General features: G+C 33.5%; 4 protein-coding genes across 10 annotated transcripts; 2 read left to right on the top strand and 2 right to left on the bottom strand.

The window, feature by feature from the left end:
• Positions 1-144: 144 nt before the first annotated feature.
• On the bottom strand, positions 145-1662 carry LOC106786613 (vacuolar protein sorting-associated protein 29). Its single transcript, XM_014748179.1, has 4 exons — positions 1493-1662; positions 1104-1295; positions 798-1033; positions 145-520 (listed from the first exon to the last, which is right to left on the bottom strand). Exons 1-4 carry the CDS (start codon positions 1493-1495, stop codon positions 403-405), a joined length of 549 nt encoding a protein of 182 aa, XP_014603665.1. The 5' UTR covers positions 1496-1662; the 3' UTR covers positions 145-402.
• On the top strand, positions 1651-4171 carry LOC106786611 (cell cycle checkpoint control protein RAD9A). 3 transcript variants are annotated; one of them, XM_014748177.1, is made up of 6 exons: positions 1651-1731; positions 2173-2375; positions 2446-2610; positions 2699-2855; positions 2928-3099; positions 3339-4171. In XM_014748177.1, the coding sequence occupies exons 2-6, from the start codon at positions 2217-2219 to the stop codon at positions 3976-3978; spliced, it is 1293 nt and encodes a 430-aa protein (XP_014603663.1). In that variant the 5' UTR covers positions 1651-1731; positions 2173-2216; the 3' UTR covers positions 3979-4171. The 3 variants fall into 3 exon arrangements, with proteins under 3 accessions (XP_014603663.1, XP_014603660.1, XP_014603661.1); XM_014748174.1 differs by having other exon boundaries at positions 1667-1988; XM_014748175.1 differs by having other exon boundaries at positions 1688-2016.
• A 714-nt stretch (positions 4172-4885) lies between these two features.
• LOC106786612 (endonuclease G, mitochondrial) lies at positions 4886-6756 on the top strand. The gene is made up of 5 exons (XM_014748178.1): positions 4886-5294; positions 5581-5774; positions 5845-6081; positions 6153-6336; positions 6421-6756. Exons 1-5 carry the CDS (start codon positions 5037-5039, stop codon positions 6517-6519), a joined length of 972 nt encoding a protein of 323 aa, XP_014603664.1. The 5' UTR covers positions 4886-5036; the 3' UTR covers positions 6520-6756.
• Positions 6757-8448: 1692 nt separating this feature from the next.
• On the bottom strand, positions 8449-27475 carry LOC106786610 (protein crumbs). Of its 5 annotated transcripts, XM_014748169.1 has the most exons (20): positions 27007-27475; positions 19364-19734; positions 18946-19126; positions 18055-18222; positions 16996-17323; positions 16213-16673; positions 15703-15884; positions 15431-15584; positions 14787-15251; positions 13969-14704; positions 13482-13884; positions 13178-13183; positions 12638-13093; positions 11800-12552; positions 10879-11707; positions 10288-10654; positions 9730-10048; positions 9191-9508; positions 9016-9111; positions 8449-8918 (listed from the first exon to the last, which is right to left on the bottom strand). In XM_014748169.1, the coding sequence occupies exons 1-20, from the start codon at positions 27029-27031 to the stop codon at positions 8691-8693; spliced, it is 6846 nt and encodes a 2281-aa protein (XP_014603655.1). In that variant the 5' UTR covers positions 27032-27475; the 3' UTR covers positions 8449-8690. The 5 variants fall into 5 exon arrangements, with proteins under 5 accessions (XP_014603655.1, XP_014603656.1, XP_014603657.1 ...); XM_014748170.1 differs by lacking the exon at positions 13178-13183; XM_014748171.1 differs by lacking the exon at positions 18055-18222.
• Positions 27476-27924: the final 449 nt, after the last annotated feature.

The following is a 27924-nucleotide window of genomic DNA, read 5'->3' as shown; positions in this document are numbered from 1 at the left end:
CAAAAAAGTTAAAAGTCAAAAACAAACTGTTTTTCATCAAAACTAATTGAAAATTTTAACAGTTTTCTTCAAAGAGAATCTTCGGAATTGTGTAATACTTATAATATAAAATACATGAAATATATTGAAAACAAGATATACATATATATTTGTCTAATTTTAAAACAGTTTTATTTACAATAAATGTATAATATATTTTTCAATGTTTTGCATAATTTCTTAAATATTTCGGTCAAATATAAGTCTAAGATGCAACGCATGATTCTCAATCTTACGAAATTCAAATACAAGTGTAAAGTTCAATATAAACCATACTTTTTCTATACTTAACCAACCAGCCGTCGCTAATGATTTCGTTTTATTTTTATAATTAATTCATTTTTGTATAATCATAGATAGTACTTAACTCTTTTTATATTCGATCCTCTCTACTTTTACATCATCTCCAACTAGCTGATATACATAAGTTACAACTGTGGAACTTTGTATATCCATTAGAACAAAAGATGGAATGACAGATCTGTAAATGTAATACGCAAAGTGTCAGGGTTGCGTAATAAGTAGTTCAATTTGTTTCGCCAATCATCTAATTTTTTTTTAAATTTTACTAACAAATGATTAGAGCATAATATTAAGAAGCAATATTTTGTATATTCATACACATATACATTTACACAATAATCTTGTGTTATTCAGCTAGAGACTTTTGAAAATTATATGCAGTATCCAGTTAAGCGTCTTGTCCAAATATGTTAATAAAATATAATGTACACTTGATATTATAGATTAGAGCTTACGTATCCAAGGGATTATATGCACCCGTTGCTGACCCAGGATTAATGTAAAATTTATTTTCATGCTCATAAGCTTCAAATTTATGAGTATGACCCGATATTAAAATATCAACATCCAATTGTCTTTGAATCAAGGCTAAAGCTTCTGGATCTCCCCACGGTACAACTTGATGACCATGTGATAATCCTATTCTAAATTGTCCAACGGTAACAACTTTTTGTTCGGGATAATTTAAATTCTATAATAACAAAAATTAGGTATTAATATGATACCCAAGCTAGAGAACGGTTATAAAAAAAAATGCATACCTCGTCAAAATCTCCTCTTACTACATGTACATCGCTAGCCAGCGTTTTTAAATAATCATATGATTCTTTCGTACAAAGATTACCTGTACATAATATATGTTGTATTCTACCTGGTACCAAAAGCTTTTTAAATTTGCTTGGAAGACTACTGCACCTATGTGGAATGTGCAGATCTCCCAATACTAAAACAAGCTGTACAAACAATGATAAATCATTGTAACATAAATAACAATAATTTTGCTTTAATCATTTATGTTTAATCATATATGTTTAATATAATTAAGATAGTAAGATAGATATACAATAAACTGGTTTTATGGTACTATGAAATATAGAATTTAGAGGTTAAAAAATTCATATATATATATTGATTAAAAGATCTCTCTCACCATGATTCTATTGGTAAAGTTTTTATAAAAGTACGCTTATTAACAGATGCCTTTTAACGCACTGCATTTATTAACAACTAATGAAACGTTATAATGAACTGTCAAACTAAACTAATGGGTGTAGTTGACAATTATATGCAACGATGTCTCGATTTTTCATTGGAAATTTCGATTAATCGAACATTGAAAACATAGCCGTGCTTACTAATAAAGTCGAACGTTTATTTTATAAGCTAATGGTAGTGATTATTTAGAATAAATTGGAATTAATCAAAGCAATAAACAAGTACAATTTTACAAATACGAAAGATACAATTTGCGATGTATAATGTATAACATATATGAAGTTCGAACGTTAAATGGCGGGAATATTTTCGAGTTGCTTTCCGTTCCAGCAAATTTATTTTTTATTTTTACTTAAATATTATTTCATAATTATACAAAATTAATTTCAATTAAATCATGAAGTGCGTGATACCTGGGGGAAATGTGAAAAGTATATTTATAATGAATATTTTATCTAGGTTATCTTACACACATTATAGATATAAAACATTTATTTTTAATAAATAATATATCTTTTGTGTAATAATATATTTAGGGAGGGGGGGGGGAGGGGGTATTTATAAGAAAATATTTATTTATATTATTATAACAATGTCATGTGTTTACAATTGCAGTTGTAGCAAAAGCTATCCATGCACTAGCAAAGATTGGAGATGAAATGTATGTACAACCGCAATCAAATAATTTATCCTTTCGTGCAGTTAACATGGCCAATTCTGCTTATGCTGACTTTACATTTTATGAAAATTATTTCTCCTATTACGATTTTGATGATCTTGAAGAAGACGAAGCTCTGAAATGTAAAATTTCTATGAGGGTAATTTCATCTTAATATTTAATGTTAATTTGTTAACGCTTTATTTAATTATATTATGTTTATGTTACAGAGTGCTATGACTGTTTTCAAAACTCTAAATGTTATAGATAAACAAGTAGAAACTTGTCATATCGAGTTAAAGCCAAATGCAGATTTTCTTTTTATTACCTTAAATTATAAAAATAGCATCAGAAAAAAACACATTTTACCTATCATAGATTGTGAGAAATTGCAAGTAAGTTTCACGTAACGTTAATTTTTTACTATTTTCATTTGTTCATTTTTTATTGATTATTATTTATTTCATTTCAATATTTTTCTAGGCTAAATATGTCAAAGACGGTGCCACTAACCAATTATCCGCACAATCTATTGTACTTGCAGATGCTATACAAAATTTCCAACAAAATTTAATTGAAATAACTCTTGAGATACTTCAGCAAAAAGTTTTGCTTAGAAATTATATAGATGATACATCTAGTAAGTCTTTTATCAAATTATTTTATTTTAAAAATCTTACTAATAAATAAAACATTTTATTTCTTAATATAGACATAGCTAACACAACAAGGACACAGTTGGTATTATTTAGAGGTGAATTTGATAAATATTCAGTTAACACAGAGACTGTTATTACATTTTGTATGAAAGAATTAAGAGCAATTCTTAATTTTGCTGAATTTGTTAAATTACCAATTAATATATATTTAGAAACTGCAGGAAGGTAAGTTGAATATATTAACGCTATGCCGTCCAGCACGTGTAATAAATTCTTTTATTTGACGCTAGCATTTATTCGATCAGTTTTAAATTAATTCTCATTGGCAATTAATGGTGGGCTTGCAAATGGTACTGCATTGATGTCATTGGACGACAATAGTGTTAATTACTTTTACCTTACGCTATTGTAAGATTGTTTCATTTTTATTTGCTTTTCCTTTTCTTTCTCTTTTTTTCTGATAGACCTGCTGTGTTCGTGATAAAAAATTCAACCTTTGAAGCAAATTTGGTATTGTCTACTTTAAATCCTGATGTAGATAGCCAATCCGAAACAACTGTTACTGATAAAGCAGCCAAATCTATACAAAAAAAGGCTACAGTTAAAAGGTCGACAAAACGATCAAATAAATCTTCAAGTAGAAAAAATAATACATCTATTTCTAATAAAACTATTAGTTATGCTTTATCACAGCAAAAAGAAACAAGTTGCATAGAAATAGAACGGGAAGCAAGAGAAAATGATATCCATGCATTTCCAAAAGAATATAATCAAAATGAAATTCCAGCAAATGTGAGTGTATCAGCTATGAGAAATATGTTCTCAAAACCAAGCGTATCAAGCGATCAAAAGAAGTCAGTATGTAGCGTATTTTCAAACATATTGAAAAGAAAGTCTAGCGAAGGTGGTACAATAGATTTGGACAATGTCGTTAAAAAAAATGATGACAATGACTTTGAAAATATTGTTCCTAGATCACCATCTCCTCCATCTAAAAAAGCACGCTTTATCTTTAAAAAATGTTTTCAAACAACATTTGATTTAAGTATGCTTCCTGGTCATGATGTAATCTTAGTTGAAGATTCAGATGAAAATAGTGAATAAATCTATTATTTATTTAAAATATTTACGTAAACTTATTCAAAAATTTGATTAAAAATGATTACTTCATTATTGATATAATTAAATTTTTTCAATAACTTCTTAATTTCACTGAACACTACGAAATGTTAACTAATCATTTTTTGTATGTCATCATGCAATAGCAATAGTAATAGTTTATTAAATTCAACTTACTGACCTGGAATTTGGACTTAATCTACATTTGGTTTCGGATGTCGCTCCCATAGCCTGCGTTTTCTCTTTACATTTCCTCACGTCCATCCTATCCTATTATCTCTTTTTTATTTTCTAACGTTAGCTGCCCTTTTGTTTCCCTTCCCATTCTCTCTTTCTTTTTTCTCTTCTTATTTGCCTTATCCATCTTATTGTTTCTTCTTTTCCTCCTTCATCCATGAGATCCTCAATTCTGATATTTTCTCCAACAGGTGTTTGAGGCAGCCTGTGTGTTAAAGAGTGCAATTTTTCTTTTTCGCTCTTCCTTGTTCCTGCATCTAAGTCTTACGACCGCCTTTATACTTCCTTTCCTGATATGTCATTGTGTACATACATAGTATTCAATTAATTTTTTGTCAATACATTTTTTAAATTATATAGAGCATTTTATTATAAGAAAATTAGTTTTACAAGACATCCCCAATCGTCTCAATAACATTATAAAATGCAAGGAAGGATCAACCAAATATTATTTACAAAAATAATAATTACATTTTTATTATATCCTACATAAGTACAAATACTCTTGTGAGACCAATTTTTTATCATGTAAGTAAAATTATATTTTTCTAAAAATAAAATGTTCTGTAGTAAAGTTTAGATCAATTTGAAAATTGAATAATTTCTAATTATGTTTCAAACAAATATGAAAATTATTTAAAATTTCTAGTAGAAGCGGGTATGAATACTTTTGTGACTTATTTAATTCAGTATTCAGCCATTGAGTGGCGTAGGATCGATAAGTAACCTACATGAATAAAAAAATAGTGATATTATAGTGTATAAAGTTAATAATTTAATAATCTTAATAATAAACAACAAAATAAATGATGAAGAATGTTAACTTAGCATTAGGGTTATCCGTAATAAGTGGTATAGGTGGTTGGTATGCAGGAAAATATTCAGAACGAGGAAAATCTTCTCATGTTGTGGAAAACAATGGAACAAATATTTTTCAAAACATTAATCGTATGCTTGGTTTACCATTATTTGGCACAGTATTTGGAGCTACTCTATCAAGACCTGTAGATATTGAATCGGATATGGGCTCAAAATTATCTACGACTGCAACAAGAGTATCTCAGGTAATTTAAAATGTTCAATGTTAATTATTTTTATTTATAATAAATATATATATATATATATATTTTGATGCAAATGTAAGAAAAAAACAAAATATATATATAAAATTACAATCTTAAAATATTGTCAAATCATATGAGTTTCTGAATATTTGTTATATTATAACAATATATAATGTAATGTTTCAAAAAAATGTGGTAATAGTACACATTCTTGTACGGTCTATTATTGTTAGCCATTAATATCTACTCTTAGACAATTAATGATAGATTCTGTTAACTTTAACAGATTATGAAATTTGGTTTCCCTGGTTATGATAACATCAGATCATATGAAGATTTTGTGTTATCTTATGACAGAAGAAATCGTGTCGCTCATTGGGTATTTGAACATTTAACGAAAGAAAGATTACAATATAATGAAACCGTAGATCGTTCAAAGTGTGAATTTAAGCCAGATACTAGTATACACCCTTATTTTAGGTATTTATTTGTATATTTTTTATCCTCGATGAGCCCATTAATTGCTGTTATGATTTATACATCAATACAGATCGGATAACAGCGATTACAAAGGAAGTGGTTATGATCGTGGTCATTTAGCTGCTGCTGGAAATCATAAAATGCACCAAGGCCTTGTGGAAGAAACATTTTTTCTTTCAAATATGGCACCACAAGTTGGCAATGGTTTTAATCGCCACTCTTGGAATAGATTAGAACAATATGTGAGAAAATTAACTAAAGTTTATAAAGATGTTTATGTTTGTACCGGTCCATTATATATTCCAAAGTAAGTATATTAATATAAATAAATATTAATAAAAAAGATATGAATAGAAAGAAAAAATTATAACTTTTAAGGAAAGAAGGTGCAGATGGTAAGTTGTATGTACGCTATGAAGTTATTGGTGCAAATCATGTCGCAGTACCAACACACTTTTATAAAGTAATCGTTGCAACAACTGATAACTCAAATTTTGAAATGGAGGCTTATGTAATGCCAAATATGCCTATTGATGACAATACTCCTCTTACAAGTTTTCAGGTAATTTTTTCAAAATACAAATATATAACCATATTATTTAGTTTGATTTTTGATGCGATTATAAAGAAATTTAACATATAATAGGTACCACCGGAAACTATTGAAAGAGCTGCAGGTCTTTTATTTTTTGATAAACTATCTCGTGAAAAATTGACAAAAATCAATGGGAAAAATATAGCTTAATTTAATTTCAAATCTAGAATGAGAAGTAGTTTTTATAGTTAATTTTTTTACGTCAATAGCAATAGTCGGAAGTGATCATCAATCAAAATATTAACCGTGTCGACCGTTGCTTGACTTTTATGATTGTACAGGAATTAGATTTTTAACGAGACAAGACTATTGATGCAAATGTAAGAAAAAAAATGCAAATTGTATATGCAAAGAGTTTTATGAAATAATAAAATGTATTATCATTTATATTTTGAGATTTTATTGCTTTTTGTACAATTGATGATTGAAGCTTTCATCATTTATATTATAATAAATGTAGTACCTAATCTCGCATTTTATCGATCACGAAAATAAGTACTTGTAGAAAAAAGTACATATATCCATCTTTAGACAGTTTTAGGCACGACCACAGGAAATGACTTAATTAATATCCAAATTTCAGTCTAATAAGAAATAAAATTATTTCCTTTTTTTAATGTGTCTTCCTAAAGTTGTTCGATTCATTTTGCAAAATAATTCTGTCCATTTTAATATCCTCATAGCCGGAAAGAAAGTTAATTTATATTTTTAAATTGTATTATCTTTAATTATTAATTTCCGGCTATAGGTATGTTTTACACGTGTTAACATAAAAAAATTACATAGCACGTCATACAGTGTTATATTATTAGTATAATAGTAGATAGATAGTATTATATCATTAAGACTTTTCATGGAATTTATATGTATATATATATATATATATATATATATATAAAGATTACCATTTGCCATGTCGTGTCATGTCTAAAATGCGCAGTATATCATATCGATGATTCTCTTACACGTGTATTAAGTCTACTGGAAAGTTCTGCCTGTTTTTTAATTAAAAAAAAAATAATACATTATCAATACGCTAAATGCCTAATACTGAGATGATGAAACTATTGTTTCAGTAAATTTAAAAAAGCACATATGTAGAAATACAATGGTAAAAAGAGGCACAACCATTCTGGGCAGACAAAACGGAATGACATTGTCGGACAGAATTTTTCATATAGACCTAATATATAGTTTATTATTTAATAAGTATTTTGAACGCGTTCTTGGTCGAGTTAATTCTCGCCATTACTTTGGTCACAGTAGTAATATTACATACCAAAGAGTACATTTTTTTGTTAAAATACTATGTTAATTTTTAAATACAGTATTAATTCATATAAAATCCTATTAACAAAACCATTAATAAATTTGATTACTTATAAACTATTTTTTATTTACATAAAATTAACAGATGTGATAACATAGCGAAGCAGTTTTCGCCAAATGTTTTCATATTCTTGTTATTCATTTACGCTTATATTCTACTTTGACCAATGTTGGTACATATCCAATGTCAAAAAATTTCAAAACTTCTATATTTATTTATAATAATTTAGGCACTAATATATGGACGGGTTTCGTTATTTGAATGCTGCAATTATGTATCACTTACATGGTAAGGACACTTATTACAGCTTTAAGTACACTTTGTGTGATATTTATCATACATTATCTTCGAATAAATAGAAAAATACCAAAAGAATGAAAAGCAAGGCTCTTCATTATTTTAACGGAGTTTACATTTAAAGTTTCCAATATTAACAATGATTATACAGTTTGACTATTACAATCTCCTTGCCACTCGTTGTTGTACTTGTATCGTCGTGAGTTCTATCTTCTTGTTAAAAAATCTAATTTCAGTAATATATTTATAACAACACTGCATAAACTAAATTAATATGTAATCTGTAAAATACTGCACACCTTTAAATATCGCGTCTTTCCCTTCCTATTTCATCTTTGTCTCATTTTTGTATGTTTTTCTTGCTTTCGTATTCTTTTGTACTTTTCTTATAACTTCTATGAGAAGTGACTTTGTATTTTTGTATTCTGTTTGTTTCTTTTCTCTTTTTTTTTTACGTTTAACAGCTTATGAAAGATTTCAACATGTTTATACCATTATAGCATGATATTAATTACCAATGAAATAATTAAGCAGCATAGACTAGAAAACGCAACGAAACGTTTGATGATATGCCACTTGAAGATTCGTTATCATCCAATTCCTTTAGTAAATGTAACAATAACGACTTACGCACTCGAAAGACTAGGTTGCGTACAATGCTGATTACTTATTATTATCGAATCATATAAGCTCTTCAAATCAGTCTTTCCTCCGGTGGAGGTTTCATTACGTTGTCCATTTCTACTCGCGGATTGCTAAATTCCTGAGCACTCGGACTGTATGTACCGCGGGTGGCACGTTTCTTCCTTGCCATCATAAATAAGGCTATAAGTGAACCCGCCGCAATAAGAAATAAACAACCAACGATGGGTCCTACGATGATAGCAATATTGAATGCTTGACTCCCGAGTGGATGTCCAGACTGAAAAATTGAAAAAGTAATACAAGAACAAATTGAAATATAATCAAAGTTATTTTATGAACAGTTAATTATAGATAGTTGTAATTATTTTTCTGACCTCTGTACAATTTTGTCCAGTATACTCTAGAGTACACAAACATCGATATTCACCATCACTTGTGCACCGACACGTGCCTCCATTTTTGCAGTGATGCTATTAACAAAATAAGTATACGAAATCGGATCTATTATGTTGAAATATTTATGAAAAAGGAACACGATTGAATACTTACTTCTTTACAAGGGTCATTCATTCTACAATTATATCCACAGTATCCAGGATTACAAATACATTGATAAGTACCAAGCAAGTTTTCACACTTTCCGTATCCACAGTCAGTCAATGGATCTTGACATTCATTTACGTCTAAAGAACAATCTAGTCCCGTATAACCGGTGCCTGAGCAATCGCATGTAAATTCATTCACCTCGTCGTAACATTTACCATCATTTTTACACGGCACGTTACCATCCACGTCTGGTGCACAATCGTCTATATTTATTTCACAATAAAGTCCCGTATAACCAAGGGGACATATACATCGAGGAGTCTAGAAAAATAAAAAAAATAAAAAAGAAAAATCATTAAAGCGTCACAAGATTTCTCAATTATGCGTCAAGTATGATAGAACTATGTTCATAATCTTAAGTTCAATTGATAAGAAATCGATAATCCGTCTGGTGGAAATAAATTCGATAAATCTTACCGAATTACAAAAGATATTAGAGCTTTTATTATGAGATAGCATTAAGATAGATAAATCAATAATACCTGATTTAACAAATCACACGTGCCACCATTTTGACATTCCTGGACTTGGCAATAAGGCAGATCGCATTGGGTGCCCTCAAAACCAGACATGCAAGTACATGTGAAATTATCGCCTGTTTTTGAATTTACGATATCCGTACAAGTTGAACCATTTTTGCAAGGTTCGCTTTGACACGTGATCAGTCGAAAATGTTCGCAATGTTTGCCAATAAATTGATCGGGACATTCGCAACGAAAAGATCCAGGTTCGTTAACGCAAACGCCGTTATGCTGGCACGGACTGTGATCCGAGATACATTCATTAATATCGTTGTCGCATCTAAAACAGAAACGATAAGATCTAGATAAGTTAAAAGAGACATACGAGAATCATTATCAGTAATCTTTATCAGAAACTATTGTATTATGACATTGTTGCAGTATAATCAATCATGATTCGTGATCAAATGAGAAAAAACACGCGAAACATTTCGTTATTTGAAGGTAAATGTAAAAAAAAATCAGATATTTCATACTTGATATAAGTTAGTTAGTCTATATATGTGTAGGTTTACTTACAACCGACCCTGCCAGCCACTGTTACAAATGCAGCTATAATTAGCAATCTCATCGACGCAAGTTGCATTGTTTTGGCATTTATTGTCGATACATTCGTCGATATTGGTAGAACAATCATCTCCTGCATAGCCCGCTAGGCATTCGCATACATAGCTATTTTCTTTGTCACGACAATGACCGTCATTCATACAATCGATACGATCGAAACATAATTGGCAACCGATATTGTTACTCAAATTATGATTTTTTAGAGATAAGTATTCAAAAGGTGTAAAGTTAGCGTTTTGGTATACCTCTTCGTTAGTAAAGTAATGCAATAACATGCTACCGATTCTCACTTCGCCCAGGCAACCTTTAAATGCTTCTCCTAGAAGGATATAAGTTAATTATGAAACATTAGTTTATTTTTTGCAGTGGCATTGTTTTTAAAATTAACAGTAGTTATAAGATCTTAATGGGAATATTATTGACATCGCCTATAACGCCTATTATCGTAAATAAAATGAAGTTTTGAAGGAAAAACAATGGAATTCCTGGAGACTTTTTCTTGTATAATAATTGATATGAAAAGAAATAATTGTAGGAAAATACCTGATATCATTTGATGAGGTGGCGTAGCAGTAGTAAGAACGTAATCAACAGTATTTTGTTTAATAGCTTCCCTGTTCGTAACTTGATTATTATTTTTCAGAGTAAAGTAAGCATTATGAGTAGAAAAAGTATTCCCTAATCCACCTAAAGTTACTGTACCGTTGAACAACAATTTATACCATAGTGCAAAGCTAAAATTAGGGCTAACTTGCGGTGCGTTTTCGTCGTTGCTATTTTCATAAGTGCACTCCATGGAATTGTTATTTAGTCGTAGTATTATGGACGTCCAATTTCCATCGGGTTCATTTTTACCAAAACTCAAGATACCATGATTCTGATCATCTAGTCGCCAGGAAACAGTGATATTGTCTTTATAAACGGACACCGTAAAATGTTGTTGATCACCTAGGTGAGGTGCCATGTGCATCAAAGTACCACCAGTATTCGATCGATATGTTATTCGAATAGTATCGACAGTAGTGTCGGACTCGTTTCTTTCTTCCATTTCCATTCGACCGTAAACGTAAGTGAATAAAGTAGCGTTGCCATCGAATGTAGCATTAGCGATACACTCATACCCATCGTCGAGATTCTGACACTTGGAACCTGCTGGGCAATCTTGCAGTTGACAAAATTCCATTTCTTGGCAAGTTTTGCCGGTATAACCGCGAGGACACTGACACCAGAAATCGTTCCAGGTAACGTGGCAAGTACCACTGTGGTTACAGGGATTGCTAATACACACGTTGTCGGATAAAACCCCTTCAAGCACTTTGTCATGGTCGAAGGTAACGTTGCCGAATTGCGTTGGTGTAGGTATATCTTTTGCCTTTGTATAGAAGTGAATTATTGATTTATTAGAGAAAAATAATATTTCTAGAGAAGATTCCTTTAAATTATTAATTATTAAGAATGAACTACCTTTAAAGGGAAGAATTCCACAACCATGATTTCGTTGCCATTAGATATTTGTACATCCTGTATGATTCCTTTGAAATTAATTTGCGGCACTTGTTGAATTTCCATTTGACGACTGTCGACTTGTCGTATATATCTGGATGCTTGTGGTAAACCTCCCAAATAAAGGACAGTAACGTTTAATTGTCCCGAAGCGCTAATGGTCTTGCGAAAGTATTCGGTGCCGTTGATCTTAACTTGGACCAACGTCACGTTCCTGATAACTTGGATCAAATGGTTGTTTCCGTCGTTTAATTTAACACCACCTACCGTATAGGCCTCGGTACCATTAAATTGGATTCTAACGAGTAATTCTCCTCCTTCCAATTGTGCCGCAATGTAAGTCTTGTCTTGAGACTTGGAATCTATTTGAGGAGCCGGTTCAGATCCTAAATAGAATATGTCACCCATATCTTGTCTCGTCCGTATGAACATCGAAATATCAACGATCGATCTAACAGCTTTCCTTGCCATATCGGAAACTTTAACTGTGACGTAACCATTAGTGATGTTCTCAAAACCAAATGTGGCAGCTGTCATATTGTACTGGCACGTGTGACCTAAATACGGTCGCTCGCACTTGCAAGAGAAATCCCGCCAACCGTCTGTACAATGACCCCCGTTTTTACACGGATTTGGTTCACATTGTTCTTCACGTGGACACCCCGGCTCGATACCTTCCATGTACACTGTCTTAGACGTTGTTCCTGAATATACCTAAAAGTACAGGATCTATTATAGATAAGTTTATCAAATAAAACATTGATTTTAAGCAATTAAGCTTTTCATTTTAATTAAGCACCCATTCTCCATTAATAACGACGTCCTCGGTACAGCCTATAAAAAAAGCCGGACCATGTGTAAGTCCTCGAAGAGAGTAAATAGTACCACCAACGTATGTCATTGGGAAAGAAGTGTGATTTGAATTAGATCCTTCGTTCAGACTAATTGGATATATCGTTTGTTCTTCGTTGGCCGATAAAACCAAATGCGTTGTATTGATAGCTACGAAAACTTTTTGCCACGATGAATTGTTTAATCCACTACCAATGAAAACGCCTTCCCATTTATTCAACAGGCTCGAATGTAAATTGAGTTTGCCATTAACGAGTTCAAGAATGTAAAACGTTAAACCTTTGCCAATAGCCAATAAACCATTTGGTAGGGTTGTTCGAAAACGAAATTGAATGTCGTATCCTTCCTCACGAGTAGTGTTGACCAGAACATATGAACTACCGTTCAACGACATGGTAGTCACCTGGAAAATAATGACATACTTATAAGTCATGTCCATTTTTGAATACACAAGATTTATTCATTTAAAGATCAGCACTTTACGTACCTTTCTCTTTTTCGAAAACATTGTGCAACAAGTATGAATTACTTATATTAATAGTGTGCTGTGTGAACGTTATCGCAAATGATCTACCTTTTACATGTACGAACAAAATAAAAAATCTATGATGCGCGTGTGCGTGCGTGTGTGCTGCGTGTAAAAAGAAAGGAGTCAAGAAAAGTACATTAAATATGATTGATGAAATAAAAAGATCGAATACAATTGATTTTAACTATGCGAACACGAAGGCTGAATTTTGTCAATTATTTTCTCCGTACATGTAACTGATTCTCGCGTAAGCCTTACTTACATAATTACATATTTCACCGTGGAAACCATTTGGACAGGTACAGTTGAATCTGTGTATCTTTTCATCAACGAGATATGGCCAACAAGTACCGTTATTTTGACAGGCATTACCCATACAGCCCGTTAATTCAACGGAACAATTCTTTCCGCCATATTCGGGTTCGCAAGTGCAAAAATAATCAGCTCTACCATCAGTACAGACACCGTGGACGCAAGGAGTGTATCTTTTGCATTCGTCGATATCATGCTGACAGTGATCACCTTCGAAACCTTCGTCACATTCGCATGTAAATCCACCGATGCGATCGATGCAGCTACCAGCTAAGCAAGGATTACTCTCGCATTCGTTTATGTTTACTTCGCAATTTTTACCAATTACTCCCTGCACGCATAAACATTCGTATCTAAACAAAGAGAAGAATCAGTTAATTTGAAATAATAGGGGTTTTTATAGGTATAATATAATTAATAAGGAATACTATACCAACCCACTGGCATTAGCATAACTGAAGTCTTGTGTGAATATAGAAGGTAAATTGAACGCCTCGCTTTTGTACAGTTCTTTATTGGATCTTTCGAGGCAAGTACCGTTAAATTGACAGGGTGAACTTTCGCATTCATTTATATCTATTTCACAGTTTTTCCCGGTGTAACCAGGATAACATTGGCATTTGTAATTCTTAATATCGTCGATGCAAATGGCATCGTTGACACAAGGAGCGGATAGACAATCGTCTATGTTTATTTCACATCTGGATCCTTCAAAACCAGTGTCAGTACAATCACATGTATAATCATTGACACCGTCCATGCATCTGCCGTAATTGAAACACGGCAGTGGTTCGCAATCGTCGATATTGATTTCACAATTAGTTCCACGAAAACCAGGTGCACAATTACAAGTGTAAGCTGCTACTTCATCTATACACGTTGCACCGTTCAAGCAAGGATCACTCTCGCACTCGTTCACATCTATGTCGCATATCTTCCCGGAGTAACCAGGTGGACACTTACATTCGAACGTATTTATTCGATCGATGCAGGTTGCATTATTTAAGCAAGGCCCCCCCAGACATTCGTCAATATCGATGTCACAGTAATCACCGGAGAAGCCGGGTATGCAGAAACATTTGTAACTTCCTTCGGTATTCCAGCATATACCGTTGTTACACAAGGAGTTACCTTTAATCTCACATTCATTGATATCTTGATCGCAGAATGAACCTGAAATTAACAGCAAATCGAACATTTCATTTTAAAACTTAAAATCTAATTTGACAATTTAACTGGACACAAAGGTAGGTACCTTGAAAACCAGGGTGACATTTGCATTCGAATCCGTCGTCTCCTAGATCGATGCAAGTTCCATTGTTACACGGCTTTTTAGCACAGTGATAAACGATAAGAGTGCAATTTGGATCTCTGTATCCTTCACGGCATTTGCATTCATGACTGTCGATACCGTCGACGCATACCTTGTCATCTGGACATATCACGTCTACGCAATCATCTACGTTTACGTCACAGACTTTACCTTCGAATCCTCTCGGACATTCGCAAACGAATTCTCGTCTTGATCTTGGTATTAATGTACAACTTCCATTATTTTGACAAGGATTTAAGGAACAAGCATCGAATTCTTCTTCACAATGTTGGCCCATGAAATCTTTCGTACAATTACACGTGTATTCGTTTACTCGGTCGATGCACGTGCCACCATTGAGACAGGGTTGCGAAAGACATTCATCCACGTTGATTGTGCAATTCCTTCCTATTTGTGTAATATTAGATTTTTATAATATTAGATTTTTATAATATTAGATTTTTTTAATATATATACATTTTATTATTATACATTTTTTATTATACATTTTACATATATATTATATTACGAATTATTCCAAAGTAGAAAAGGTGAACAAAAACAGGAGAAAAAAGAACAGATTGTACCAGTGTAACCAGGCAAACATTGGCAGTAATAACTGTTGTGCTGATCGATGCATATACCACCATTTCGGCAAGGATCGCTAGAGCATTCGTCCATGTCAATGGAACACTCTGGTCCTGTCCATCCTGGTTCACAGGTGCAATAATACCCTCCAAGCTGTTTTCATGATAAAACGAGTAACACATAAAGCAAAGAAAGCTTACACATAATATGTACATAGGAGTGGTCAGTATCGCACCTTAACATAAGCCAAATGTCAATAAATCACACTCACATAATCGTGGCAAGCAGAAGCCTGTTTGCAAGGTAGATTGCGACAGGTAATCTGTTCTTTGCATTGCGTTCCTGTCCAAAATCGTGGACACTGGCACATGATGCCATAAACTGTTTCAATGCATGTACCACCATTATGACATATTGTACACCAATCCGAAACTGATGTTGAACATGTAGCACCTGATAAATCGACACGTACCACGAGGTAAGGAAAAACACAAGACAATTTACACCCAGATTGTATTTTATGCAAGAAGAGAGAATAAAGGACGAAACCAAGTAACATAGAACAAGTTTAATAACTTGTATAAGTTTCAGTTATTATATATGTACATAGATAAGTATTTGTTGATATTTCTGAATAGATTGCAAAAAAAGAACATTTTAAAAGCAAACATCCGGACAGACAAGCAATTGGTAAGAATATGATTTGCGATGAAAAATAAATGAAATGTTGAATCGATGCATAAGCGAGAGAAATAAGAATTATCGTTTGTCGACTAATTACCTTTCCATTCGGGCGTACAAGTGCAGTTGTATCCATCCTTAGTACTGATACATGTGCCAGCATTAACGCAAGGATTACTAGCACAATAGTTGATGGTACAATTTGGCGGAATACCCATATAACCAGGATTGCAAACGCACTGTTCTCCGTGGGAATCCCTGACGCATATACTATTCGATGGACACGGATCAATTTCACAGATACTCCTTGAATCACAATGACGACCAATGTAACCGGTTGGACAGACGCAGTGATAGGAGCCAACGTCGTCGATACATTCACCTCCGTTCGCACATGGATTTGTCAGACACTCGTTCAAGTTCAGCTCACAATTCTGGCCCTCGAAGCCGCTTGGACAGTGACACATATAGCCACCGTAATTATCGTAACATACGCCGTTGTTAAGACATGGTTTTGCGAGGCATTCGTCGATGTCTATCTGGCAATTTGATCCTTCATATCTGAACAGACAATTTGAGAATATGGTTTTATATACTTTATATATATTATTTGGCTACAGTTGAGTCCTATCATACGAAAACGTTCACATGTTTCATAATTTGTGCTCACATGCTTCTATTTCTTGTTTTCTTTTTTATTTTGTTCTCTCTGATTTTCTTTTGGCCGATAACGCAGGGTTGTGTCAGGGTACAGTTAGTTACTCGACCATAGATCTTTTATTAGTATTCATTTGGCTCGCGACAATTATTATTTATTAAAAAAGGATGCTGAGGTAACCCATAATGTGATCGTTTTCTTATAAACTGACTCGTAAAAAAGTACCCCGTTCTATCGCATATGCAGGTGTAGTTATTGATCCCGTCTATACAACGTCCACCGTGTTTGCAAGGATAAGACGAACACTCGTTGATGTTAGTCTCACAATTTTTTCCTGCCCATCCTGGTAAACAATCGCATTTGTATTCGTTGTCCGCGAGCGCTAAACAAACGCCGTTATTTTTGCAAGGACTTTCTTCGCAAAGTCGAACACCTAATTGCGATTCGCAGGATGCACCTGTGTATCCGGGTTGACAGTTGCATGCGAAGTCACCCTTTTTATCTTCGATACAGATTCCACCGTTCCGGCACGGATTACCCAAGCATGGCGGACCTACAGAATGGCAGACATACAAAAATATTTGTTCAATCAATTTTAAAGAATAATTGGAACGTTATTAGAAACATTGGCTCGCCCGAAAAGTTCGTGCCGATTTACAAATGTACGAAATTATTTATATAGATTGTTATTTATTATAAAATCATTTGCTTAAATCGGATTTTCGAATTTTCCTTGCAATCTAATTATATATATATATATATATATATATATATATATATTGATGGATATACGAAGAAGGATTACATGACATACAAAATATTATAGTTCTTAAAGAGTATTTAAATTATCGACGATTATATTTAACTGAGCTAATGTAATTTAGATTAATTTAATAAATAAAATCTCATCCTTACGTTTTTTACGCTCATATAAAGCCTACATCTATGGTCTGTAACATATAATACTTGGAAATATTGTAATAGCGAAATCGCTATATACTACACATGCATATTTACGAGCTATTCAATGAAGTTGTTTAGAAAAATCAATTTTATAAACAATTTCTATCATACATTAGTATGAGGTAAATAGGACATGCATGCTCTAACACGAAGGTACACTACTCTAACACTACTTGATAAAAAATATGAAATGTAATGAACTGTAACATGTTTATATGCCAAGAATGCAATTCCTCACGGTTTCTATTGCTTTTTTTTTTATCCATTTTGTTTCTATTAGTGTGGAAAAATTCTTATAGCATATTTATTATTGTGATCTACCATTATCGATTTGACAGTTGTTGCCGGAATATCGTGCGTAACAGTGACACTCGTAACGGTCCTGTCGTGATACGCATTTACCATGCATCATGCATGGTTCGTTGCGACAAACGTCCATGGTGGAAGCTGTAGCTGATGCTATACCGCTTCCAAGGCCATTTGGACCACCTGAAAGTTGTAAAAAAGAAAATCTACGATAGGGTCTACACGATGCACTACATACGAAAACTTTGTGCAAAAATGTTGTAAAATAAGAAAGGATAAAAACAAAAGTGCATCAATTCAAGTCCTACGTTTTACTAATATTGTAACTATACTTATAAGTCGAACAATTTCTTTTGAATCTAGCAGAAAATATATTTTTAACCGATTCGACATCGGAGCTCTAAATATGCTGATAAATGAACAACGTATTTCTATCGGAATATTCCGCTCTTGGATAAGTATTAATCGTAGGAATTCTATAATATTGTGATCATCTATTTTTACAGTATCCAACACAATGTTAAACACTGAAATACTAACCAGTTCTTACATAATACAGATTGGAAACGGCTAAGTATTCATACAATAAACAAGTGGATGGAAATTGTATACCGATGACGTACCGATGACGTACCGATGACGTACCGATAGCGTACCGATCACGTACCGTTTTCGTTTCATCCTCCTTTTACTTACATATTAACCCTTTGCATTCGAGATGTTACTCTCGGTCAAAGGAATTGTTACAGGTCAATGCAATGCCGCTATAAAAGGTCCCGCCGAGTGTAAATGGGTAACATTTTATTTCTTACGTAGAACTACGCTTTCAAAGCATACTACTTACGTAAATAATTTGTAAGTTTAACAAGGTAGTTTCTAAAACGTATGATATAATGCTCTACTCACATCCTTTACTGTCTGATGGACATGGTCCGAATAAAGCTCCATTGTTGATAGATTCGTTAAAAAGTATACCGGGACCCTGGAGTATACATCCTCGAAAATTTTCACCAACGATCAGTGAGTTATTAACATTGTAATCGGGTAGAGTTAAAATTGCAGAGTTGTATGTAGCATTAGCGATAACCTATAAACAAAATGGTTACTTTTTTCAAAAAGAATCATGAATATCTATTGCGAATAGTAAACTGCACGAGTCACACGAATAAACGTTGCATTTGTAATAATATATGAGAAAAATTAGGTTTATGTTAAACGCGTTAATAATTTTCTCTCCATCGTTTACTTCAACAAACCGTACCCTTACGTATCTTATAATATGTTTTTATAATAATGAATATAATAATGCTTGTTATAAATTAACCTGTGTGTGCCCAGCTGTATTCAAAGTAAGATTCCCAAGTCTGAAGAAAAGATTGACATTATGCCAGGCGTTGTTCAGTAATCTGGCGTTAAGCCTTGCTTCGTAAACCTGCTGATTTACGATGGCAACGAAGAGGAGTCCATCGTGGGTGACCTCGAGACTTATGGAGTCGTCTTTGTACCTTTGAACAAAGAGTCTCCCACCTTCGCAAGTTCGAAAACTTAAGCCGCTATGCCTGTGCACGGAGACGAAGGAATTTAACTTGAGAAAAGATGAACCATTAAAGTATGCCTCTCTCGGATGATCTTCGGCATCCTTTCGACGAACGTCCTGTGGTGCTTCGTGTGTGATCACCAATAGGCTGGTCAATACTACAACAAAACGTATTATCTAATGTTATCCAAATATTGAAAAACCACTAATTGGAACAAACAAATGGCCATCTTGTTATGCAAATATTCATGCGTGCCTCCCTCTTCAATAAAGAAGGAGGTGGAGAGGGAGAACCACGCGAGAAGCGTGGAGAGGGAAAAGCCAAGTACCCCATTTGGGTTTGACGTAACGGGTCTTCCTCTGCCATGACCAATAGACGCACACTAACGTATATATAATGATCAAAGATCGTTCTCTTCCAAGTACGACGAGCCTTTCGATATTCCGCATAGAGAACCAAGTTTGAGTCACGCCATAGAGATAAATAATAATAAAATGGAAACCGAAACAAACTTCCTAAAGTCTAAACCGGTTATAATGCATTGTTTGTTGAAATAAATTACTATTGCGAGTTCTCTCGCAACAATATTATTGCATTTATATAAAATTATAGAAACAGTGCACAAAATTAGATGATTATCAAATTTTACAATAATTTGATTAAACATTATATTAGGTTTAAATGACTGCAACCATTAGTAGGCTTCGTTATGACACGTCGTAGTTGCAAACGATATTTCTTACAGACCGCAAGAATTCGAAAACGGACCGCGGTTCGTGCACTACTAGTTTCAACCGTTGCTTTACACTACTACTGGATTTGATTAAAATATCGAATATGAATGAGTCGCCACGACAAACCCCTAACTTGGATTAATTTAGGTTCATTGGTGTTAGTCCAGGGCCCCCCTAAGGCTAACGATCCGCTTCTGCTCACACTATAATTAGTTTATTATCATAATATTTTAACAATGTTCTTTTTAGGATAAAAAAAGAAAATATATATATTTATCAAAAGATATCTATTTTTGTTATAAAAGAGAGATAGAAGATATATAGAAGATATGAGTCATCGGGTCCAAAGACACACATCGAAAACGACGTTCCGTAATCATGATTCATAACGTGTGAGCGTTTGAGTTTCCGTATCCTTTTCGCATGAGCGCATGCGATACGTTCAAGGATGGTCATGGGAGGAACGACATCACCTGTCTAGCATACAAAACACTTACTGGTGGAAACAATAAGACTTTGTATAACTATGTGCAATAGGTAAGCAGTATGCACATGTATGGTCCGAACAACGTATGTGCAGTGTTTTTACATATAATATATATATATATATATATATTATTAATAAAATACAAAGGGGCCCTAGTAACGTTGAATTATTACTAGTTCCCGTCAGATCAAGTCAAAGTCAAACAACGTGGGCACGGTTAGTAAAATGGATGGGTGACTAAAAGAAATAGTAGTAGGCAAGTCTTTAGTAGTCAAAGAGAGAGAGAGAGAGAGAGAGAGAGAGAGAGAGAGAGAGAGAGAGAGAGAGAGAGAGAGAGTAAAATTATCTACATTATAGTATATGGGTGTCCGAAAAAGTCAGGACCAAAGTTATACCACGCGTTAATCGATACAAACTTGTATGACAAAAATGTCAAAAAATACTTGACATGACTCGAAGACATGACTCGAGCACCTAGAAGCATCGAACTCTCCGTTCGAACGAAGCTCAACCCGTAGAGAAATTGTGTCGCATATTACGGCAAATGAACAAAAATACAAAGTGTTGATACAATGAAAAATAAATACTCCTCCATACTTTGATTTTTTTTATTTTGAAACTTAGGCAAAACTGGCTCCATGTGCTAACGCCCTTGTGCCAACGCTCTTGTGCCAATTGCAATTCGGGATTTATTTATGTCGAATATATTCGTTGTTATAATAGAATCGTGTTCATACTCGTTTTCCCACGTACGAGAACGAGCTTCTATATAGGTAGACGATTCTATATAGATGAGATTACGAAAATTTGTGCATTCGTGACAACTTGGTAAACAATGCTTGCTGAATGTTCTCTGCTGAAATGTTACTGTCAATCGTGAGTAGATTCGTCACGTATAATCGTTTCTTTCGTATACGAATGAAATAAAAGGAAAAAAATATACTTACAAATCGATAGAGTCTATTATAAAGAAATTTACTCTAACATAAGTTAAGTTTAATTGTTATTTTGGAAATTTTTAGATAGAAGACTAGCTTGAATCTTACCTTCCGGGATACGCTACCCATTTAGATGGAAGAAAATTTCTATGAGAATGTAAAATACCGGTTCTTTGATCGGTTTATGAATCAGGGAATGGATCTTCCATTCATTTCGACAGTGGTTCTCACAAGTTTTCAATGTTTCAACGTTCTTATTAAATAAAGGTGGTGAAATTGGAGGAAAATTGATAGGGTTTGCGTTCTTACTATGTATTATAAATATTACTTTTATTCTTTATTTTGATCACTCTTTTCGTTAGGCTTTTTACCAGCTACCGAGTAATAGAATAATAATATATTGGTAGTAAGAGCGTGTCTGAGTGCAGCATCACTCAATTCCTCTATGTCTCGCTTCTACGCTAACAAGATTAATTTCACCCGCGTTAATTTCACAAGGTAATCGTATAGTCGACTTGCGTAATGAGATGAACGGTGAAAGCGTAAAACGGTAAGAGTAATACGTCAAATAGTTGTTAGGAATGCCATGTGAAGAAAAATAATCAAAGTTTATTTTTTAAATTCGAATATTAATCTAATGGCTTCCTTGTTAATCTTTGTTAATCGTTATTTCAGTATTATCATATTTACGAACGTATTATTTCATAATTAGCTAGACTCAAGAAACGAGCTGTTCAGGTAGGATAATCCGTTATACGTTGCCATAATCGATAATAACGGAGGAGAAATGACTAGTGAGCGAGGGTGATTTGCCGTTTCATTGATCGTCACTAAATTCTAACATTATGAAAGAACCATTTTTGTTGATCGTATATGATATCGATTATTCATTATATCGAAAAGACATGGAATAACGAATAGCGAATAGCAAAGCTGCGGAAAGCTTTGCACGCCTTTTTTATGGCTTCTTCTCCCTACGTACTTTGTTATCTCTAGCTAAAATATCTTTCAAGCAGTAATTCGACGAGAGAATTTTCTTTATTCGTTATTTTTTCTTACCAAATTTCTACTAATTTAGTAGACTAAAGGAAAAGGACTAGTAGGAAACAATACGAATATCATTGAAGAATATTACAATAATGAAATAATCAAATTGTAAGTAATTACTTATAATGATAAACATTGCAATACTGAAAATATAATTTTCACAACGTTGCTTTGCTGCACACTACTTACAAGTAAATTCATCATTTTTTGGGATAAACCGTGTATTTAGTTTCATGCAGGCATAATTAAGGTATTTATTATTGATCCACCTAATAGTTGGTTAGAATTATATTCCATTTCGAATTAGATTTTGTTTAATCTATAGAAATTTGATAGTGCCACTCTCGAGGAAGATAAGAAGAAACTAGAGATCTTTCTCACGATCAGGTCAAAAACGATTCGAGAAGGAGGAAGGCGGATAAACGTAAAGAAAAAAAGAAAGGGAGAGAGAAAGACCGATTCTTTTTCATTGTAAGAGTGGTACGTATACTATATGAGACGAAAGCACTTGAGTGCCTGATGCAGATCTGGCAAGTGTCAACAGCAAGGTCTACACTAGTACTCTCCATTCGATGATTTTCACCGCTTTACTTTTCACTTTTCCATAAGAAAAAAAAAAGATATAGACAAAAGAAAATACTTATAGAAATGAGATTAAATAATATAATATTTTCCAAATAATAATCAAGCCTTTTCAAAAGAACCGTGTTTTAACAAGCTTTCCGTTCAAATTCTTAACTTTTCAAATGCAACTCTCTATTAGACAAGACACCGCTCGTTGCATCCAAGCGAAAAATTGATGCATTCAAGGAAAGGAACATTTCTTGGTAATTATTGACTCTGACATAGAACACATGTCTACAATGAATGGGGTATTCATGTTTCCATGAATTTCTTCTCTAAAGAAAGATTAAACAGAAAACGTTTCGCTGTATCAATTGGAACAACTCATTATTCAATATATGATATAAAATCTACAATGTGTCCCTTTCGCAAAACAAACCTCTACCTACCCGGTATAACATTATGTATGGAAATACAGGAATAAAAATTAATTGTCCAGGATGTAAATCGTGGATAATATATAATAGAAAATAGATTCTGGAGATTAAAACAATAACGGAAATTGATAAGGCTTATCAACGTTTCAACGATCATTTTTGACGATTAGTTTTTCTTTTTTTCCTATTAAATTGGCAAAAAAGAAAAAAGCGTAATAGTAATTTTATGAAGTAATTTGTAGATGCAAATACACGAGGAAACGTTAAAGAACTTCTTCTTGGATGGTCGAAAAATTTAGTAGCTTCCTTTTTCGCTGATCGGGAGAAACAAAAGGCGGTTAGGAATCGTTAGGAGAAAAATGGAAAAGGAAAAAGACTCGTTGATTAACTAGTTCTCACTTTCTCTCTCCCTCTCCGTCTTCGTCACCAGGAGAGTACATATCCATATGCATTTTTATCTGCGTGTATTTACGTTTTTCTATTAGTGTTCGTGTATCTCTATGTGAGCACGCTGCGTGACGCGACGGCCTTTCGGCTTTGCCTAACAGCAACATGGCTTCCACCTGTATCCTCAAGAAATTTAACCAAGTCCTCGAAAACTTAACGAGAAAAGTCTACAATCGACTTGCCATCGAATTCCATGCTCGCAATCAGTTCTGAAAGAATTTTCATTCATTTTATTTCGAATTGTAAGACAAGTTTACACGATTGCTATATTAATATAGCATTTTTATTATTTTATTATATGAAGCATTTTTGGTATTTCCTTTCGAAATACCTTTGTGAGTTTCTTAATTACTTCGTTAAAGAATGCGGTTAAGGTAAAAGAGAATTTATCTAACGAGTCTAAGATAAAATCAATTTAACGTTCACTGCAAATTTCCAGGAAGAGGTAACACTAATTACCATCGATATTAGTCCTACTTAATCGCTAGAAACCTACTTTATCTCGGTTTCGATGAATATTATCATGATAATATTGACCAATATGACATTTGAAATACGTATCTCTATATCTAAGAAGAATAAACGACTGAAAGGATTGTAATAATCCTTGTTGTCAAGGATTCTTCGGTTCGGTGAAGATAATTAATTTTCGCGCAATTACCTAGGCGGGCGAAATAAGTAATACTCTCTCGGTTGCATATTGTACGTTATTGAGTTACGTATGTAGTACTATTACATACAGTACTATATATACGCTATATGGAAGTTTTCCTATAATATAATACAAAAGTTTACGAATACTCTCTGTTTACGGGAATCCTAGAATTAATCAATTAAAGAACGGATTTTACGCTTGAATCAGCAAATATGCGGAAAATCGTCTTGAGTTGCTGGTTCTTACGGTTGAAATTGGAGAATAATTTGGACTCGTGAAAATTTCTCTAAAAGCCAACTAAAGAGCTCATAAAGTATGAAAGTACAAAGCATGACGATGATGACGACGACGAGGTTCATCCAAGGAAAGACGCTGTTACAAGATTTACAACAATCGATATCTGCCGAGTTCGACGGACTGTGAACGTAGCCTATCGCGTGATCGAAAGAAACTTTCCAGTTTCCTGCCTGTAAATATGTCGAACGTACATACGCGTACGGTATGTACACCTATACCACGTACAGCACAATAACTTCAAATAGTACAAATAGTCTATCTCTACTTTAGAATTGTTCAAATCGTTATTATAAGAAACGAATCAATAAACGACAAATTTGAGCTACATTTCACGAGCACTTGCTTTAAACAATATTTCAACGACGTTTCATAATGAAAACTTATTATCCGATATCCTTTATATTTCGATACATATTATATTTTGTACATCATTTTGTACATCATTATAATTTTATTATAATAAATTATCATTATATCAATACATCATAGTAATGATGTATTACATATCTATATATTATTTTAATTGTTATTCGTTGTATAGGTAACCCTCCTATAACACGGTAGATAGGTTCCTAGAAAATGCCGTGTTGTGTGAAACCGTGTTGTATGAGACCCAAAGCCAAAAGCCTCGCCACGGCTGTAGAAGTACAGTACTTTACAAAGGTTTTTGCAATTTTCTTATCGTGTTATAGCGAAACCGTGTTATAAGATGCCGTGTTGAAGGAGGGTTAACTGTATTTTCTAATGTCCAATAATGTCTATTACTTAACCCACTATCATAATTGCCCTCACAAATGAATCATCTATCAATGTAGAAATTGTACGTTATTCATCAAATATATTTTCTTTTCTAAACTTTCCGTCACACATTTAAACGATCGATAACTCGCTAGAAGAAGGTTTACAATTAAGTCACCGAGGAGATTTCAATGATAGATCGTCCAAACGATTCTACGCTGCCCAACCAAGTTATTTTCGAAGATGGTATTTATTTGATTGCTTATTTAATGATTTGCATAATTTTTTAGCTCATAATAATTGTAACAATATACATAATAAAATAATTCCAAAGAAGAATTGCATTCAATGACGCGAATATCATTTATGTCAATAAATTTGACATAAAACAGTTTTTCGTATTGAAAACGTTAAGATAGGGCGGAACATCGAGCGTTTGTGATAAGTTATGCATATATGTATAATACATTGATTATTAGCATATGTACAGTATGCATTAAACCGTTCAATGTGAATAACAAAGGAAATTTCATTCGAATAACAATTAAATATCGAACTAAATCTTGTACGATTTTTCTTTTCGTATATATAAAAGGACAATAAGAAGCAATAAGAAAAAATAAAAAACAATAAAAAACAATGAATCGCTATAGATCGAGTTCGTTGACCGTACATATCGGTTAAAAACGATTCACCTTAGGTGAATTGTGGTCAAATCAATCGGATCGAGAAAAAATCTTTCGCACGCATGCACGCACGCAGGAATACGTCAAAATTTTACGCGCGTCGTATTCGAACACAAGAAAAGGAAGGTTCGACAAAATGGTGAGAGTGAAGGCATGGAAAGAGTGCAAAGAGGAGGGGGGGGGGAAGGTGCACGGTACGATGTGTAATATCTACCTGGACGAAAGAATTCACAGGAAAGACGTTCCTATTGAATAAGGAAAAAAGAAAAGAAAAGAAAAGATAAGAATAGAATAGGTAGAAAAGGAAAAGGACGATTCGCACAGTAGGTAGAAAGGATTTGACAATTTAGAAATTCCTGTTACTATTCAATATAGTTTAGAAACTTATTTCAATCTCACCTGCCACGACGTATCGTGCCTGCATTTTCTTCTTCCGCCGACGCCGCCGCCACCTTTCGTCCCTGTTGTCTCTGTCGTCGTCGTCGTCGTCGTCGTTCTTACGCAGGTAACACGCGATCGAAAAATTATTCGGTTCAGTTTTCAACCGCGTAACATATCGTTTTTTATATTAGTATCACGACAAATATTACTTTGCTATAATTGTATTTTTAATTATACGCTTTTTCTAAAGAAGATCGCAAACACTGATTCACGCATAGATAAAGCAAGTAGTTCCCCTCCTGTTGTCGTCGTCATATAGTATAGGTATATATTTCTCACAGCTGCTTTATTCTTCGTTGCTTCCTTCTTTTCTAAGCAAAACTACGAACCAAGAGCAACAGTCACGCGTTGCAATACCCATAAACCAGCAAAGTATACGCGTTAAAAGAGACTGCAGCACTCTTCCGGAGAACGTCGTCGGTTTACCTTCCCGCGACGAATACGATCCACCCCCGCTCCTGCCTTCGACCCCTCTTCACTTACCTATCCCCCCCTACTCCAACCGACTTTACCGTACACCTCAGTGGTTCTCAAATTCTTTCGAAAGAACTATTTTCAATTGAAATTTGTCGATTATCGATGATAGCGCATCTCCATGATTTTTTCAATTTTCTCATATTTTCTTTTTGTTTCTTTTCGTTTGTCTTACTCCGATTATTTTGAAAATGTTCTTTTGCAAAGAAAAGAAATTTTAAAAGAGGAGAAAGGATATTTTAAGAACTCAAGAGAGAAGCTTCATTATTCACATCAACACCAATGCCTCATGTACATGATGTGCGATTCTTTCGAATGGATCTAAACGTATATGTAGTTCGATGTCCTTTTCAATAGAATATGCGTTAATATATATATATATATATATATATATGTGTGTGT

The sequence above is a fragment of the Polistes canadensis genome, unplaced genomic scaffold, assembly GCF_001313835.1.
Source record: "Polistes canadensis isolate GaletaPanama2010 unplaced genomic scaffold, ASM131383v1 scaffold_78, whole genome shotgun sequence".
In the NCBI taxonomy this organism is placed as follows: Eukaryota; Metazoa; Arthropoda; class Insecta; order Hymenoptera; family Vespidae; genus Polistes; species Polistes canadensis.
The sequence above is the reverse complement of the archived record's forward strand: the minus strand, read 5'-3'. Positions and strand labels throughout refer to the sequence as shown.

Bases quoted from the DNA above. Each gene is read 5' to 3' on its own strand.
- LOC106786613 (XM_014748179.1), bottom strand. The intron at 1,034-1,103 runs GTATGCATTTTT...TTGTTATTATAG, and splicing joins TAAGAGGAGATTTTGACGAG to AATTTAAATTATCCCGAACA. The intron at 521-797 runs GTAAGCTCTAAT...TTACATTTACAG, and splicing joins GCATATAATCCCTTGGATAC to ATCTGTCATTCCATCTTTTG.
- LOC106786611 (XM_014748174.1), top strand. From the start codon at position 1,955: ATGAAGTGCGTGATACCTGGGGGAAATGTGAAAA. The intron at 2,611-2,698 runs GTAAGTTTCACG...ATATTTTTCTAG, and splicing joins TAGATTGTGAGAAATTGCAA to GCTAAATATGTCAAAGACGG. The intron at 3,100-3,338 runs GTAAGTTGAATA...TTTTTCTGATAG, and splicing joins TATTTAGAAACTGCAGGAAG to ACCTGCTGTGTTCGTGATAA.
- LOC106786612 (XM_014748178.1), top strand. From the start codon at position 5,037: ATGATGAAGAATGTTAACTTAGCATTAGGGTTATCCGTAATAAGTGGT. The intron at 5,775-5,844 runs GTATTTATTTGT...ACATCAATACAG, and splicing joins AGTATACACCCTTATTTTAG to ATCGGATAACAGCGATTACA. The intron at 6,082-6,152 runs GTAAGTATATTA...ATAACTTTTAAG, and splicing joins GGTCCATTATATATTCCAAA to GAAAGAAGGTGCAGATGGTA.
- LOC106786610 (XM_014748169.1), bottom strand. From the start codon at position 27,031: ATGCAGGCACGATACGTCGTGGCAG. The intron at 19,735-27,006 runs GTGAGATTGAAA...GTTTTGTTGTAG, and splicing joins GGCACGATACGTCGTGGCAG to TATTGACCAGCCTATTGGTG. The intron at 17,324-18,054 runs GTAGATCACAAT...GCCATTCTGTAG, and splicing joins CAACTGTCAAATCGATAATG to GTCCGCCATGCTTGGGTAAT.